The sequence below is a fragment of the Delphinapterus leucas genome, chromosome 15, assembly GCF_059928025.1.
Source record: "Delphinapterus leucas isolate spDelLeu-1000000601 "Yukka" chromosome 15, BTC_Dleu_Yukka2, whole genome shotgun sequence".
Classification (NCBI taxonomy): Eukaryota; Metazoa; Chordata; class Mammalia; order Artiodactyla; family Monodontidae; genus Delphinapterus; species Delphinapterus leucas.
In genome coordinates, this window is record NC_143143.1 from 35899727 (window position 1) to 35917424 (window position 17698).

General features: G+C 51.7%; 1 protein-coding gene across 3 annotated transcripts in view; it reads right to left on the minus strand.

Annotated features, from left to right (window-relative positions):
- Positions 1–17060, minus strand: part of FLYWCH1 (FLYWCH-type zinc finger 1) — a 29227-nt gene extending 12167 nt beyond the window's left edge. Inside the window, exons 1-7 of one of the 3 annotated variants that reach the window (XM_022594620.3) lie at positions 16776–17060; positions 14507–14621; positions 5161–5262; positions 3945–4379; positions 3220–3681; positions 1746–2189; positions 1309–1572 (exon numbers count right to left, since the gene is read on the minus strand). In XM_022594620.3, the coding sequence (XP_022450328.1) occupies positions 1309–1572; positions 1746–2189; positions 3220–3681; positions 3945–4278 (1504 nt within the window). In that variant the 5' untranslated portion in view covers positions 4279–4379; positions 5161–5262; positions 14507–14621; positions 16776–17060. Of the gene's footprint in view, positions 1–1308; positions 1573–1745; positions 2190–3219; positions 3682–3944; positions 4380–5160; positions 14622–16775 lie in introns of all 3 variants that reach the window. The other 2 variants (XM_022594623.2, XM_089896337.1) reach the window with 2 other exon arrangements.
- Positions 17061–17698: the final 638 nt, after the last annotated feature.

The window sequence follows — 17698 nt, forward strand, 5'->3', positions numbered from 1 at the left end:
CCCCTGCTCGCCACGACTAGAGAAAGCCTGCACACAGCAACAAAGACCCAAAGCAGGCAAAAATAAATAAATAAATAATAAATTTATTAAATAAAAAAAGTGCAACAGCTGCCTCGAGAGGAGGGGGCAGTGGGTAACTGCTGGGTCCTTGCCGTCTCTGGTCGGAAGTCAACAGGAAATAAAAAACCAGTTGACAGCAATGGAAGGAAGCACGCTTTAGGGAAGAGGGCAGCAGATGCCCTAAGGAACAACGGAAAGGGGACTTCCCTGGTGGTCCCGTGGTTAAGGCTCAGCGCTTCCACTGCAGGGGGCATAGGTTCAATCCCTGGTTAGGGAACTAAGGTCCTGCATGCCGTTTTGCACAGCCAAAAAATTAAAAAAGGAAGCAAGGAAGGAAGGAAGGAAGAAAACAAAAAAATGAACAATGGCTGAGTGGTTATTCGGGGTGGGAGTTGGGGGTAAGGACGGGGCGAGGCTAGATCATCCCTAGGTACATAAAAGTTATAAGGAAATGGGATAAAAAGAGAGTCAGAAAAAAAAAAATCAGAGATCTCGAGTTTGAGAGAATTTTAGGGCCAAAAAGGCTCTAAAGGCGACTCAGATGACTCAGAAAAGTATGGGACTGGGAATCCCCGAGGGAGAGCAGGGAGCAGAGAAGGCTGGGCCGAGGCTGCTCTTAGCAAGATGAGCCGGAATATGCACGTTATTGTGGCCACGAGAGTCAAACATAAGCACTGTGGGGCCGACAAAGGTGGGAGGAGGGGGGCTGTGGCCCTCGTCATAGAGCCCAGAGGGACGATGGTAGATGATCAGGCAGAACAGCTGGAGGAGAACAGAAGTCAATGACAGGAATGGGTCACCTTCAGCCCTTAAGCCACATCTGTAGGACGTGCTTATTACTGGGCACGGTGTCAGCCACCCACACTGGAAAAATGAGAAACCAGCTTGTGCAATTAGCTTTCTCTATGAATCCTATACATTCTTAAGAAAAAAGAAAGGATGAGAAGGAGGAAAGGGAGCCTGGGTTGATCAAGTGCTGCAGAGATTCTGGGCTGGTCTGAGCAGGAGAGTGAGGCCCACTGCCCAAGAGAAAGGGTGACGCCCCAAGTCACCTAATCGACTTGGGGATAAGGTGAGGTGGACCAGGAGGGGGTGTGGGGGTAGGGAGATGAGACAGGAGGGAGCTGTAACCTTCCAGAGGGTCCCCAGTAAGGACGGGGAGGATGCTTGCTGGAGGTCAAGAGGGAATGGGGTGGGCAGTCTGGGTCTTCTGACTGTCCCCTGAGGCTGCTCCCCGGTCTGGCCTACCAGAGCTCCCTCGCTGAGCCGTGCCAGGGCGTTTCTCTCGCTGCCGCAGGGCCTCCAAGCCCCCCAGGTCGGGCGGGTGGCAGTGGCCTCGCATCACTGTCACCCGCTTGCCTTGGGTGATGGCTCGGCTGCGGCAGCCCATGCGGGCCTGGTCCCGGCACGTCCAATACACCTTCTCCCCGGCCGCCTTCTCCCGCCTGTAGAGGAAGGACTCATACACCAGGAAGCTGCCCCCCAGAGGGGTCCTCAGGAACTCAGGGCCTCCTGGGGAGAAATGGGAGAGGGGGTCAGGGGAGGGAGGTTGGAAGCTGGGGTGTGAGCCGGAGCAGGGCCTGGGGCTGGGCCAGGCCTGGTGTCGCCCCCCTCCCACCTCCTGGGACCTCGAGGAGCAAGACTGGAGTGCAGGCAGAGCACCAGGCCAGCGGGTGTGGACTCACCCAGGTCCTCGTCCTGGTCCTCCTCGCCTTGCGGCTGGGCCAGGAGGTCCTGATCTTTGGCCTTTGACCGCTTTCTGGGCCGGGGCCTGGTGAGAGTCAGGGGGCCCGGCCCCCTGCGGTAGAACAGGCTGTCCACGCCTTGGAGCAGCTTGTCCACTTGGCCCCCGGGGCCGCCCGGCTTGGCCCGCAGCAACTCCATGGCCTTCTCCTGCTGCCGCCGGGCCTCCAGACCCTCCACGTCAGGCGGGTGGCAGTGGCCACGCATGACAGTCACCCGCTGGCCCTGTGTGATGGCCCGGCTGCGGCAGCCATGCAGCGCGTGGTCCCGGCACGTCCAGTACACCTTGTCCCCCACAGCCTTCTCCCGCTTGTAGAGGAAGGACTCGTGCACCAGGAAGCTGCCCCCGTAGCAGGTTCTCAGGAACTCCAGGGGCGGGGGCCCTCCTGGAGGAGGAAGTGGGGAGGGGGCTGGGCAGGTGCAGGCTGGCAGAGCTCTGCTCCTTTAGTTTACCGTGCAGGGCAGGGCCCTGGGTGCATCCCCACTGATTGCCCACCCAGTGCCCCAAGGAGGCCGTGTGGCTCCTCTCCTGGTGGCCGGTGAGGAGGCCACGGCTCTGGGTGGTCAAGCACCACGTCCCAGGTCACACACTGGAGAGGGCCAAGCTGCCTCCGATGCCACACCCTGCCTGCTCAGTCACTCCCGGCCATACTTTTTCTTAGGGTTTGTTTGAAAATTGTATCTAATTATCAAATAACACACGCACACGCCATAAAATGAAATGGGACCAAAAGATACACAGTGAAAGACAAGTCCTTCTCACCCAGCCCCCGGCACCCAGCACAGCAGCCGCCTTAAATCCCTAAATCCTTCAATCCTTTCCAGGTCTGGAGGCACCCAGCCTATGGGACCAAGCCCACCTCCCAGTTACTGGTAATAAAAACTGCCGCAAAGAACAAAACAAAACCCAACAAACAAAGAATAAGAACCTCTGCAAAGACTCCATCTACCAGTTACTCAGTGACAACACACGCTGGACCAGGGCTGGCACTGCAGCGCCAGATCCCCTAATGGCGAGGCTATCACACATCTTAGGAGCGACCTCCTGACCTGCAGCGCTTCAACAAGGCTGCCCAGCTACATGAGGCAGAGCTGGATCTTGAACCTGGGGCACAAAGCTCAAGCCTCCCACCAGGCCGATCTTCCCAAACTTCAAAGGTTACCAGAATCACGTGGGGTCCATAAACCTCAGGTTTTTGCATCAGGAAGCTCCAGAAGGACCTAGGCCGCCTGGTTCACGAGCACTAGTTCTACCCCTTGGGCTTAATGATTACTTGGACACATTTATATTTTAAAAATCGTTTTGACTTTGAGCACATTAAGAAGCCACGTGGGACCCACATTTATCTTTGGGCAGAGGAAAGGGCTGTGGTTCCCACCTGCCTGAGAGTAGAGCCGGGGTGGGGGGGCACTCACCGGTCCCCAGCGTCGGGCGTTTCTTGGGAGGCAAGCTCAGCAGCGACAGGGCTCGGAGCCCCTCATCCTCCTCGGGAGCTGGCTTGCTCAGCACTGGCCCCGGGGCCGGCTCCGGCTCCTCGGGGCACAGCCACGGGCCCACCCCCTCCAGGGGCTCCTCCACTCGGCCGCCGGGGCCCTGGGGATCCCCCAAGCCTTCTGGCAGGGCTGGGCTGGGCAGCTTCTGTCTCTGGCGCCGGGCCTCCAGGCCCTCCTCATCGGGCGGGTGGCAGTGGCCCCGCATCACCGTGGCCCTTAGGCCACGGGTGATGGCCCGGCCCCGGCAGCCCAGCTCGGTGTGCTCGCGGCACTTCCAGTATACCTTGTCCCCCACAGCCTTCTCCTGCTTGTACAGGAAGGACTCCAGCACCAGCAGGCGGCCCCCAAATGGGGTCCTCAGGAACTCCAGGGGCTGGGGGGCTGCTGAAGGCAAGGGGAGGGCCAGGTCAGCTGACACAGAGCAAGGCTTGAGCCAGGGGCACGGATGGGAACACAGGGATTGGGGTGCCCTTGCATGACGTCCTGCGATCGTCACACCAGCCTGGGTCAAGGTCCAGGAGGCCCTGCTCAGAGCAGGGAAGAGATGGCTAAGGTCACCTCACTGGAAAGGGGAGTATGCGAAGCCCAAGTCTGAGCATGCAGGGCCACAAAAGTGGCCAGACAGGGGCAGCTGGCCCGGAACTCACCTGTGTCTGGCTTGCTGTGTTTCAGTTCCTGGGCCTGGGGGCTTGGTTGGACTGCCCCCTGCTGTTCCTCTACTGGCAGGATCTGGGGGGTCCCAGCCAGGGTGTTAGGGCCAGACATCTCCAAGGACAGGACACAGTGCACTGCTTTGGGCTGGGAGTCCACTCCATCCCCATTCTCAGTGGAGGCTGTCAGTAGGACCAGTTCGGAGAACTCCGTGGGCTTCGTGGGGGCTGCAGGGACGACATCTGTGCCCGGCTCAGGGGACTCAGGGGAGGGCTCCTGGCCGGCCTTCACGCTCTCGCCCTCCTGCTCACTGGGCTCGGGCAGGGGCATTCCGGGACCGATGGCCTGGCCCCCAGGCCACGCTCAGGCCCCAGCAGATGGATTTCTCCTCCACCTCCCTGGAAGGAACCCAGCAATTCAAGGGCTCTGTCCTAAGGCAGGAGGCAAAATCCCATCAGTGGAGGTGCCCTTGGACCTGGGTTCAGGAAGAATCTGGGCTGGAGGTTGGGGCAGATGGGGCTGCCTCGGTGCCCCCGGGAAAGGACCTGAATGGAGCCAGAGAACCCTGGGCTGGTGCTTCTGCTCTCTTGGTAGCCTTGGGTCCGTCACCTCCCCCAGCCAAACCTCACTTTCCCATCTACAAAATGTGCCCAAAACAGGGCTCTCAAGGGGTTACTGGGGTGACCAAGGTGCTGACAGCTGAGTTACTAGGAATCCAGGCCCACAGGTGCTGAGCACGGGGTGAAGTGCTTCCACAGGTGTTTCCATTTAACCTTCAGCCCCCATGTTATGAAAGTTGATCTTTCTCATTGACCCAGGTTACAGATGAGGACACTGAGGCATGCAGCCATGAAGGCAGAGCTGGGAGTCTAGTCGAGGTGGGTCCAGAGCCCGCCTGTACAGCACCTGGGGTACCTCATCCAGGATAACAGGAACCGGTCTTCCTAAGCACCAGGCGTTGGGGAAAAGCACTTTGGGGACATGAGTTCAGGTCACCAACCCTCCCAGAATGCCTGGTGCCCTGCACCCTAACACTGTGTCACTGGGAGCATGGGCTGGGCCCCTGCTGGCACTCTGCAGACCCCAAAGGAGGAGCCTGGCCCTGGGAGGAGGGACTCTCTGGATTCACAACTAGATCCATCCCCCATCCCAGGCAAGAGGCCCCGGGGCACCCAGTGCTAGGGGACACCAGGGCCCCACGAGGGCAGCGACCTTGTGTCTGAGCTGGTGCTGGCTCTGCCTCAGCTGAGTGGGGACAGGGCTGTGGAGGTGTCCAGAGAATCCGTGGTCACTGAGGGCTCCTTGGCTTCTGGTCTGGAGAAGCAGAAAGGATGGATGACAGGCAGGGCTGGCCTGGAGACCGGGGCCCTGGGGCATCAGTGTGGGGGCATAAGTGGCCGTTTTGTCTTCCTGGGGGACTGGGTGGTGGGTGCATGTCAGGGTCTTTCCCATCTATCAGTACTAGCCCAGAAACAGGATGTGGCCTCCCAGCACGTTTCAGCTTCCCCACCTGTGAGCTGTCATCCCCATCCCAAGCTCTACGGTTCTAATACCTGGGTCCCCCATTCCTGCTCCGCCATTTCCTGGTCTGGGGCCCACACTCAGTTCTCCAAGGCCTGTCAGCCCAAGCGCGGGGCTCCTGGGTCCCCGTGGAGACGGAGCCAAGGCCGACGGTGCAGGGGGCGACGTGTCCCCTACAACCTCTCCCAAACCGCCTGCACGCCCAGCCCCGGGCAGCACCAAAGCCCTGTCCTGAGGGGCGAGACTCTAGGAAATCCAGATAACAGGTAACAGGACACAGGACTGGGAGTCCCCGGCCAGGTCTGTCCTCCAGCGTCATCCTCCTCCGGCCCCCGGACAAGCCAACCCCTGCTCCTCCTGTGCAGTCCTCCCCGCTCTGCCCATCCCGCCCCACAGGGCGATGTAGCGGTACTGGGGACTTGGGGGTACATGGGGACCGGCCGCAGCAAGACAGCGCCGGCGCCTCCGCCTCCGCGTGCAGAGCCGCTCGGGCGGGAAAGGGTTACGCGGGAAGCCACTCCCCCCGCCCCCGCTCGCTGATTGGTCTCTGCCCACGTCCCTCCGCCGGCAGCCCGCCTCCGGGGCTTGCGCGCTCCGGGTTGCCGGGCGAATGAACTTGGTCTCCACCCTGCGTCCTCTCCTCAATGGGGCGAGAGGGTGCAGAGAAACTGGCCCTCCCTTCCACAGGCCTTTCAGACAACTCAGGCCCCCAAAACGTTGCGGTCACTGTCCACCCAGCATGCATGTTCCTACAGGACCATGCGGTTGGTCCCCGCCGTGCAGAGGGACAGGAGTTGAGGCTGCAGGGACCCCGACACACCAATGGCCTCAGTCTCAAGCGATCAGACGCCGAAGCCCGGCCTCCTTCAGGCCACTGGGGGTTGGCATGACAGAGACCCCCCACATTCCCGTGAAACTGTACCCAGAGTCATGTGTACCCCGAGTCAGTGTAATTCTCTCAACTAAAATCTCTGTACCTCAAAGGATATGGAACAAGTTCCAGCGCCACAAAAGACCTTGAACTGTGGCTGACTACAGACTGTGGATAGGCTTGGCTCCTTGCCAGTGGGCTTGAATTTAGATTCGATTGAGGGTTCCCATTCTCAACCATTAAAGGGCCTTAAAGTGTAGACTGTTTAATGACCACAGATCCTCCCATAAAGTATGCAGGCCCCTTTGCCATGTGGTCTTGAATCTGGACTGGCCTCCAGCCCACATTGGTCACTTGCTGTAGCCAATAGAGAGTGGCAGAAGCTCGCTGTGGGGGTTTGGATGCCCTCACCCTCATGGACAGGGGCCCTGAGACTGCCAGAGAAGGAAGCTGTATGAAGGGCCACATGCAAGAGATGGAGGCACTGCCAGGCATGGAGGGAGGCCATTTCCAGTGTCCAGTCCAGCAGACCCTCTAGCTCTGTGTAGCCACAAGAAGGAGCCTGGGGAAACAAGCCCAGGCACCCCATGGAACCCTGATCAGTAATAAACTACTGTTATTTTAATCCAGTAAGATCAGGGCTCATTTGTTATGCAGCAGTAACTGATATTCTTGGCAAGTGACTGAACCTAGTCAGTTTTGGCTTTTTGACAGATGAATTAATACTAATGGTTGTGAAATATCCAATATCAAAGTGCTTTTGAACGCTTGAACTCTAGGGGCCATGCTACACAAATTTTAAATCCCTCAGATTATCACATTTAAAGGGCTGGTAACCCAGTGAAAGGAATAAAAATATTAAGTATAAAGGATAGCAAATGAGAATTACTTATTTAAAAAGTCTGTAACATGAAATAAGCCAGACATAAAAGGACAAATGCTGTATGATTCCACGTATATGTTGTACCTAGAGTAGTCAAATTCATAGAAACAGAAAGTCAAATGGTAGTTGCCAGGGGCTGGGGGGAGTGGAAATGGGGAGTTAGTGTTTAGTGGGGAGCGTTTCAGTTTGGGAAGATGAAAAAGTTCTGGAGATGGATAGTGGTGATGGTTGCACAACAGTGCAAATGTATTTAATGCCACTGAACTGTACACTTAAAAATGATTGAAGTGGGGGTTGGGATGAATTGGGGGATTGGGATTGACATATATACACTATTGATACTATGTATAAAATAGATAACTAATGAGCACCTACTGTATAGCTCAGGGAACTCTACTCAGTGCTCTGTGGTGACCTAAATGGAAAGGAAATCCAAAGAAGAGGGGATATATGTATACGTATAGTTGATTCACTTTGCTGTACAGTAGAAACTAACACAATATTGTAAAGGAACTATACTCCAAAATTTTTTTTTAAAAATGATCAAAGTAGTACATTTTTGTAAGGTATATTTTAACAGACACGCAAAAAAACAAAAACAAAACAAAACAAAACAACCCAACTATAACAAACCATACATAGTAATGCTCCACCTACCATACTGGTGAATGAGGTTCTCCATACAATGCAGATTTCTGATTAACTAAAGTTATCCCTCCATGATTCTGAATTTTACAATTTCTCCCTCTTTCACAATTTATCCACTGAGGATGGATGCTGCCTAAGCTCTAATGACTCATCATCACTGCCTGGATAAAGACAGCATACAATTTTTATCCTGATTTGGTAAATGAAGTGTCCCGTCCAGTTCCCTTGGCACTCCACCCCCCGGGGGCCCTTTCTCCATCATTCATATCCTGCTCTCTCTGGTCTCCAAACCTCTCTGCCTCCTCTGGGTCTTTGCATTTAGAGTTCTCAGGTCCTAATCTTCTTAGGTCTCTTATATCCTAAAACAAAACCTCACAAGACTCTCTCCTTCCCTCAACAGTTAGACTTTGCAGGAACAGTCCATACCCCTTCCTTCTCACCCAGGCCGCCTGGCAGCTGCCCCCCAACTCTGCAGACACCACTCTCCTGTTGGGCCACTGTGCAGGATCAGCACCTGCTGGGTCAATCCATAATCCGTGTTTCCCTCTGAAATACCTGCTCTGGCCTGTATGTGGTCTATCCATGCAGTGGAATTTATTCAGCCATAAAAATGAATGAAGTTCTGATACATGTTACCATGTGGATGAACCTTGAAGACAGTATGGCTCGGTGAAAGGTGCCAGACACTAAAGTCAGCATGTGGTATAATTCCATTTAAGTGAGATGTCCAGTAGAGGCAAATCCATAGGGACAGAAAGTAGATTAGTGGTTGTCAGGGGCTGGAGGGGAGGGAGGAGGAGATTAGGGAGTGATACTAAGGCGTGTGGGGTTTCTTCTTGGGGTAATGAAAATGTTATAAAATTGGCTGTGAATACAATAAAACATTGAATTATACAATTTAGTTGGGGGAATTGTATGCTATGTGAATCATATCTTAATAAGGTTGTTTAAAAAAAACCTTGTAAGGGCTTCCCTGGTGGCGCAGTGGTTGAGTCTGCCTGCCGATGCAGGGGACACGGGTTCGTGCCCTGGTCCGGGAAGATCCCACATGCCACGGAGCGGCTGGGCCCGTGAGCCATGGCCGCTGGGCCTGCGCGTCCGGAGCCTGTGCTCCGCAACAGGAGAGGCCACAGCAGTGAGAGGCCCGCGTACCGCAAAAAAACCCAAAAAAAACCTTATAGGGAATCCCCCGGTGGTCCAGTGGTTAAAAGACTTGGTGCTTTCACTGCCAGGGTCCAGGCTCAATCCCTGATCAGGGAACTAAGATCTCAAACAAACAAAAAATCCTCATAGGTATGACTCATGTCCCCAGGGTCACTTGGATAAAAAACAGTTTTCTCCATCAGAAACAGGCTTCTCACTCCTGGGCCTGGTTTCCTCACCAAAGGAGAGGGGTGGCATGGACTATATACTGAGATATTTTGTAAGTTGCTAAGATCATATTGTAAAAACTACATAGAAAACATTTTAAAATGTTGAGAACTGACACTCATAAATCACCCAGGAGCCTGCCACTCACATGCACAGCTGTTTCCATTCTTGTATTAGTGCCTTTAATATACACTTAATTTTCTGTTGCACACACATGTGTTCAACATGTTTGCTATTTTATTCCTCTTTAGAGTGGGAAGCCCGCACCTGCAGACCAGATGGAGCCCTTGTGAAGGACCAAAGCATTACCTAACGCAGGCCCCTAACATGAACACAAGTCTAAATCCTCAGTAATACCAAAAGATGACCACAAGATGGCAATCTTGCTCCTTGAAATGCACGTAAAGCATCCTTGGTAGAATTAGACGTATCACAACGTTTAAAAACTAGAATTTGGGAGTTTTTCCATATCAGACAAATAATTCAGGAAGACTTCTGAAAACGTTTGTATTTACAAAATATATTACGTAGAAAGCAAAATCCAGTTAACATATCGGCAAAGAGTATGTTTTCTAAGCTAAGGTTTAAAAAAAAAACCACCAAAATATTCCTTAGACCATGACACTGCCTCTAGACCTCAATCCACTTCATTTCTTCTGTCTCAACTCAAGTCTCAAGTCTGGTCACATTTGTTGTTTATTGACTAACTTTATTGTATGTATTTGTGACTTTAAAAAAACCTTAAATAACTGGGAGGAAATATCTCAAAATGTTAAAACTAGTAAGGAAAGCAATTAATTTTTTCCCTTAAATTTCTTTTGTTTTCTCAAAATTGTTTACAAGGTGCATGAACAGTTTACAGTGGGAAAATAGTAAACACTTTAAAGATAAGCTGCATCTCCTTGCTTGGTAATTTTTTTCTTTAACTCCATAATTCTCAGGAAGAGTAGGGATTCCAGTCCTATGCAAGATGTGTCATACAGGAAAATAAAGAGTAATATAGACAGGGGACTTCCCTGATGGTCCAGTGGTTAAGACTCCACACTTCCGATGCAGGGGGCCATGGGTTTGATCCCTGGTTAGGGAACTCAGATCCCACATGCTGCACAGTGCAGACAAAAAATAAAATAAAATCAAATCCAGGGCTTCCCTGGTGGCACAGTGGTTGGGGGTCCGCCTGCCGATGCAGGGGACACGGGTTCATGCCCCGGTCCGGGAAGATCCCACGTTCTGCGGAGCGGCTGGGCCCGTGAGCCATGGCCACTGAGCCTGCGCGTCCGGAGCCTGTGCTCCGCAACGGGAGAGGCCACAGCAGTGAGAGGCCCGTGTACTACCAAAAAAAATTAAAATAAAATAAAATCCAAAGAAATTTTTAAAAAAAGAGTGATATAGATAATGGGACAGAAAAACAAGTGAAAATCAAGTACCTTGCAGTCTGTGTTGTGGGCCTTGCATGGCCTCAAAGACCTTTCCCCCAAGATATTTATTAACCACAAAGGGAAAGATAATGACTTGACAGGGGAGAAATCTCGCATACACAGCCTTAAGTGCTCAAGGTCAACTTCACCAGTAATAAAACACATCAACACCATGACCTCCTTGATAAGATGCACCAAGGAGGACACAGCAACACCTCTGTGATATTCCTGCCCAGAACGCACACCCCCATGTGGCACCCCCAACCCACATGGAGGGACATTCTACAAAACAACTGACCAGGACACTTTGAAAGTGTCAAGGTCATCTTGGACAAGGAAAGGCTGAGGGCCTGTCACAGACTGGAGGAGATTAAGGAGACACAAGGACAAAATGCAACATGGGATTTCGGAAAAGAAAAAGGACATTAGGGGAAAAGCTGGTGAAATTTGCATACGGTCAATAGTTTAGGTTAATGGTTTTGTACCAACGTGGATTTCCCAGATTTGCTCACTGCACAATGTTAGGTAAGATGCTGACATTCAGGGAGACTGGGTGATGAGTATAGGAAAATTCTTTGTACTTTTTTTTGCAATTTTTAAAAAAGTCTAAAATTAACTCAAAATAAAAGGATTTTGAAAACCCAAGTTTCAAACTTACAGACACAATGAAAGTTGACAGAGAAAATAAATGACCCATAGGCCTCCTGGGTGGAAGGGTCGGGGAGGAGAGGAGGGGACACAAAAGGGATACTCTCTGACCCAGAGCCATGTGGTTGGTCCTCAAGCTGGCACCTGAGCCAGGAACAAAAATCCTGTAACATCACGTGTACCTCAAGTATGGGGACCCAACAATCTCCCTTCACCATCATCCCCGCTCTGCTTCTGGGGAAACTGAGGCTCGGGCCTGAAGCGAGTGGCCCAGGACCACACGGGTAGTGAGAGTCAGGCCTTCAGAGCTGCATTGATCAGCCCTACAAACCAGCTATGTTATGGCTTAGCACTGTGGCTTCCAGCTGATCTGGCCAACCGGAGGCACCATGGGAGACTGGAGGGTGTCCCCGAAGCGACCTGCCTGGGGTGGCTGCTCCAGCTCTGCTGGGTCCCGCCTGCCACCCTGGCTGCTCTGCCGGGCCTCACTGTGGGGGTGGCATCCCACCACTGCTAATCCCTGGGTCGCTCACCATTTCCCATGTGGCTTCTCAGCTCTTCCACCACCAGGGAGAGCAATGAAATTCCCAGTGAAACCTTACGGTAGTTTCTGTTTTCTCAGATGGTTTCTGATCACACATGCTTCAAGAGTCCAAAGGACTGTGATCACACATTTCATGTTCACCAAATACCAATGAGGTGCCTGGCACTAGGCGAGGGCTTTGCATGCTTTATTCCATTTTATCTCCCAAATACCCTCATCCATTAGGCCTGCTGTTGTTTCATTCACAGAGGAGGAAACTAAGGCTCACTCTTAGATTTCTGTGACCTAGAGCCAGGCCACTAAAGGACAGAGTCAGCATTCAAAACTCCTGTGTCTGTTTTCAGGGCCTAAACTCTTAATATAAGTTAAAATGGTTCTTTTTAATTTGAGGATTCCAACCCATAGGAATCAACGCAGTAGGTTAAGACTGGTGGTTCTCAGTCACGGTGATCTGCCCACCAGGTGACATCTGGCCAGGTCAGGAGACATTTTTGGTTGTCATAACTAGGGGGTGGGGCAGGCTACTGGCATCTGGTAGGTGGGAGCCAAGGATGCTGCTCAACATCCCACAGTGCCCAGGGCAGCCCCCCACCCCCACTCTCCCCAGGAAGGATTTGGTCTAAAATAGCATCAGGGTCAAGGTTGAGAAACCTGCTTAAAAGCAGTGCTTGAAAAATAAAACAGAACAGAAAGAGTGCACCCATATACTGGGGTTAAGTACAGTTTTCATGAAGCCTTTATTTCAATTATTTGTATACGTAATTCTGGTCTCCATAAGAATTACTCGGGGCACTTGGTAAAAATGTAGATGCTTAGAGCACAGGATTCCTGGAGCCCCTCCCTGTTACCTCCCCACCAACCAACCAGAAGAAAATCACACACCCTGCAGCCTCACCCTAAATTTTGCCTATAAAAACTTTTCCCTGAAAATCATCGGAAGTTTGGGGTTTTTGAGCACAAGCCACCCATTCTCCTTGCTTGGCCCTGCAATAACCCTTTCTCTGATATTAAAAAAAAAAAATCAGATGCCTGGATTTCCCATCCAAAATTCTGATGGTGCGTCTGGAGCAAAATTCAAGAATCTGGATTTTTAATAAGTACCCCCTGAGACCCTGGTTCTGGTGGATCATGGACTTGGCTTTGAGAAACACTGGAATAGATGCCCTTGAGGTTAGGTGGCCAGAGGCTAAGTGACCAACTTAATAAGGATTTGAGGTTTTCTTTATGCAGGGCAACACATGAAGTGTTTCACATACATTACCTTGTTTAATCTGTCACATTGTACAGGTTCCCTCATTAATGCATTAAACAGAATCATTAACATTTGTTTATTTTATATCGGTGGGAGAGTCATGATTGCATCTTTTTAAATGATCCTTTAATAACAATTTAGCAAGTTTCAGACACCTTAGGATATTTTGGGGACCTCAAGAAGAGTGGAATTTGTCCAAATTTTTAGTACAGGTGAAATCTGGGGGAGAAAGCTCGTTGGGCACGGCTTTAGTACCTTGGGATAACAAATACCAGACTTTTAGAAATCCAATCTGAGGTTCCTCACAGAGACTTCCAGCAAAACAAACTCAAGATGGCCTACGAGGTGAATTAGCATGCCTGCCACACCTATGTAAATAATCAGGCCCAATCTTACTGGACCAGCCTTATTTCATGCAAAAAATATCTTTCATTGAGATTATGAGGCCATAGGGAAAATTTGTGCTTCAATGGAGAACTGGGTTTTGTCTAGAACACAGCCTTTCAGGTTATACGATTCTAGCCTGTTGTTGCCTTTGAGCTACTTCTGCAGCTCTGCACAGATAACGGAACAAGGTAAAATAATTCTATTCTGTAGACACGTTCTCTCTTTCTTGCCATGTAAATAAATACAGATAAGTAAGTAACTTCTCTGGTTTTGCCTCCATTTGCACATTCATGTCAATATGCCTAATCTACAGTCTTCCAGAATCTTTTTTGGAGTCTCCTGCAAACTGGTTGTAAGATCTTACTGCTTCCTTGATTGATGAGTTAAGTAAAAGCTTACACACGTGTTCATTTAGTATCTGTATGAAAGAGTTTTATTTTCTTTGTTTTGGTCTAAGCCTCTGCTTTTCAAATCTCCCTGGTCATTGCTCTTATAATCTTTGGGTTCCAGGCAGCAATTTCAAAAATTACATAGGAAATAACCAATCTGCATTGTGTGTAACAGAAGTGAGCATTATTTTATGAAACTTCTATTTGCAATAAATTTATATATTTGTTCTAGTGGATTTAAATGTATTTTTAAATTTTTGGATGATCATTGTTTTGAGGTAAATACTTGGGCCCTAATATGTTTTTTCATAACATTCCATTTTTACTCAGTAAAGATTTATTGAGTTGGCTAGAATATTTTTAAGTCAGGCAGATGTAAATGGAAAGTAGGAGAGCCTCACAGTTTACAGTTGGTCACTCTCTTATGCTGTTTCCCCTCCCCCAAAATTGAGGTACAGAGCAATCTGAGTGCAATACTCAGACTGCCTGCTCAAATAAACCCAACACCCAAGACACACACAATATTACAAACTGTTAGGTGCCTCTCAGACACCAGTGGGTCCAAGCCCTAAGATCCTGAAAGGCAGAGCCTCGCTCAGCAGCTGATGGCAGATCAACAGAATTACCTTCATACACAAGAGTGAGAACCACCATCACTGTCCGCCAACACCCGTCGTTAGCGCTGACTTGCTGGGTGGGAGACCTGGGGCAAATCCCATCACTTCTCTGGGCTGATTTCATCTGTGAAACAGGAAAAGTGGCAAATGAGATACTGTATGTGAAATTCTTCCATAAACTGTGAATCATCATGTAAGAACAAGGAGTACTTTGTCCAGGCCCAGCAGAGGTTCTGAATAGTGGAAGGGGGAGGAGCGAATATCCTGATGTTTGAAAAAGCTCCTGGATGATTCCAAAAGCTGCCCCGCCCCCCACCCCCAGCAAGCTATGAAAATTAGAGGTGCACACTGATTGGCTCACGGACCCTCCTACCATTATGTGCAAAGTCTCTGAGTGTGCATACAGGCATTAGTCCTGGGAGAGGTGAAGGTGGCAGTGATCTCCCTAAAGATTAAGAATTCTATTCCAGGGACTTTCCTGGTGGCGCAGTGGTTAGGAATCTGCCTGCCAGTGCAGGGGACAGGGTTTGAGCCCTGGTCCAGGAAGATCCCACATGCCGCGGAGCAACTCAGCCCGTGCGCCACAACTACTGAGCCTGCGCTCTAGAGCCCGCAAGCCACAACTACTGAACCCACGTGCCTAGAGCTGGTGCTCCAAAACAAGAGAAGCCACTGCAATGAGAAGCCCGCGCACCGCAACAAAGAGTAGCCCCCGCTCACCACAACTAGAGAAAGCCCGCCCGCAGCAATGAAGACCCAAGGCAGCCAAAAATAAATAAAATAAAATAAAAATTATATTCCAAAGCAGGGCTTCTCAACCTTGGCACCACTGACATTTTGCACCAGATAATTCTTTGTTGTGGGGGGTTGTCCTGTGAAATGAAGGATGTTTAGCAGCATCCCTGGCCTCTGCCTGCGAGATGCCAGTAGCAGCCACCAAATCCTGACAACCAACATTGCTGCATGTCCCTGGAGAACCACTGCTCCAAAGCAACTAGAGGCAGAGGACACAGAAAGGGAGATTCCAGCTAATAGTACTCCCAGCCCCAGATCCCCCAACGCCCCTAGAGCACAATCGTGGCTATTTCCATGCCTCCCATATCAGGCCTAATTCGTCCTCACATCTCTGGGCACCTGGTCACACCATCTTCCACGCCTTCCCACCCCACATTACCTCAAGGCTTTGATACCCACCACCTCCCAAATGGCTTTTCTGCCCGGCATCCAGCTGTTCCGATTCTCCCTACGCAGTGCTGAGTTCCTAAAGCTGAAACATTTCCCTCTCCAATAAAAGTAGCGTCCGTCTCCATTATAAACGCTCTATAATCTAGCCTCCACATACGAACTCTTCCCCAAGTCCAACTAGGAGCTTTTGGGAAGAGGAACAAGGTAAACCTGCCTGAATCGCACCAAGTCCTGGAGATGATTTTGGCCCCGAAAAGCATTAATGTCAAAATAATAAAAATATACCCTTTCTTTGGAATTTAAGTTTACACGTGATTATCTGTTATTGGACCTCTGCATCCTCCAAAGGTAAGGGGTAACGGAAGTAAAAGACTGGTCGTTAAAGCAAGGGCTTCAAACTGTGCAGATTCATTAGGTCCTGAAATCAGTTTAATGGGTTAGCAACAGACTTTTGGAATGGAAAGAACAGAACAGAATAGAATAGAATAGGACAGGACAGGACAGGATAGGATAGGTTGGAATTAGAACCCACGTAGAGTAGATCTGGCTGCGTCATGTGAGGTTGGGGTAAAAATCTCCCTTTAAACTTATCGCTCAGTAATCTGCATCTACAGGCGTGTAAAATATATTTCTCACTGTAGGTTGAGTCAAAAAAGTTTGAAAGCCCCAACAGGTAACCTAGGTATGCAGGAGTGGAAGCAGGTGTAACAACAGCAAAAAGTGCAAGGTCACTGGGACCTCCAGAGGCACAAAGACTGGATGGGGCTGGGGTGAATGCCAGGGCGGGGGCAGTACTGGGTGGGGCGGACACGGTAAAGGAAAGGCAAACCCATGTGGGGCTCCCTGACTTGGGGTGTGAGGGCTCAGTCCCGGGGTCGGGTGGGTGGAGGGGGGTGAGGAGGAGCGAGGAGAAAGGAGGCTGCGAATTGCAGGTGAAGGACAAGGAGGCGGCCTGAGCGCCGAGACGCAGAGTCCGGGGACACCCCCCTCCGCAACATCAGCAGTCCTGGGGACCCCCGGGAGAGCCCGGCTGGGGGCGCGGCTACGCCGAGTGACCCGAGACCCTCCCTGACCCGCTGGGGCCCGTCCTCACCGGGCACCGGCCGGGCGGCGACGGCAGCGGGGCCCTCCCTCTCCGGCGACCGAGCCGCGGCGGGTCCTCTGGCCTCGGGCCGCCGCAGCCACAGGCGCCGACCTCGCGGCCCAGGCCCCTCCGGCCACCGCAACCCGGGTGCCCACTCCCCGCCCCCACCTGCCCTCTCGGGAGCGAGCTCCGTGCCGCGCGCGCCGCCCCGCTGGCCGTAGGGAGCGCGCACCGCCCCGCGGGGTAGCCAGCCTCTAGGAGCGCACTAGAGAGTTCCTAGCAAGCATGCGCAGCGGGGCCTCGGGGAGCCCATTCTTTGGGCAAACACCATTTCTCCGGGTCTTCCGTGCGCGGTGCCTAGCTGGCGGCCGGACCAATCGGCGCTGGGAGGCGGGGCCAGGGCTGGCGAAAGAGGCGGGGCAAGCCCAGGATTGGGCTGCGGCAGCCGGGGACCGAGCTTTGATCTGACCTGAGGCTTGGACGGCGGGGGCGGGGGCGGGGGGGTGGCCTTCGGGGCGGTGGACCCTCAGAGAAGAAGAGATTTGGGGGGCTTGAGAACCCCAAACCTGATCCAGGATTTGAGTCTGAGCTCACTGAACGGAAGCGGTCTTTTTTTTTTTTTTTACGGTACGCGGGCCTCTCACTGTTGTGGCCTCTCCCGTTGCGGAGCATAGGCTCCGGACGTACAGGCTCAGCAGCCATGGCTCACGAGACTAGCCGCTCCGCGGCATGTGGGATCTTTCCGGATCGGGGCACGAACCCGTGTCCCCTGCATCGGCAGGCGGACCCTCAACCACTGCGCCACCAGGGAAACCCGGAAGCGGTCATTTAAATTTTTTTTTAAATTTTATTTATTTTTTATACAGCAGGTTCTTATTAGTTATCTGTTTTATACATATTAGTGTATATATGTCAATCCCAATCTCCCAATT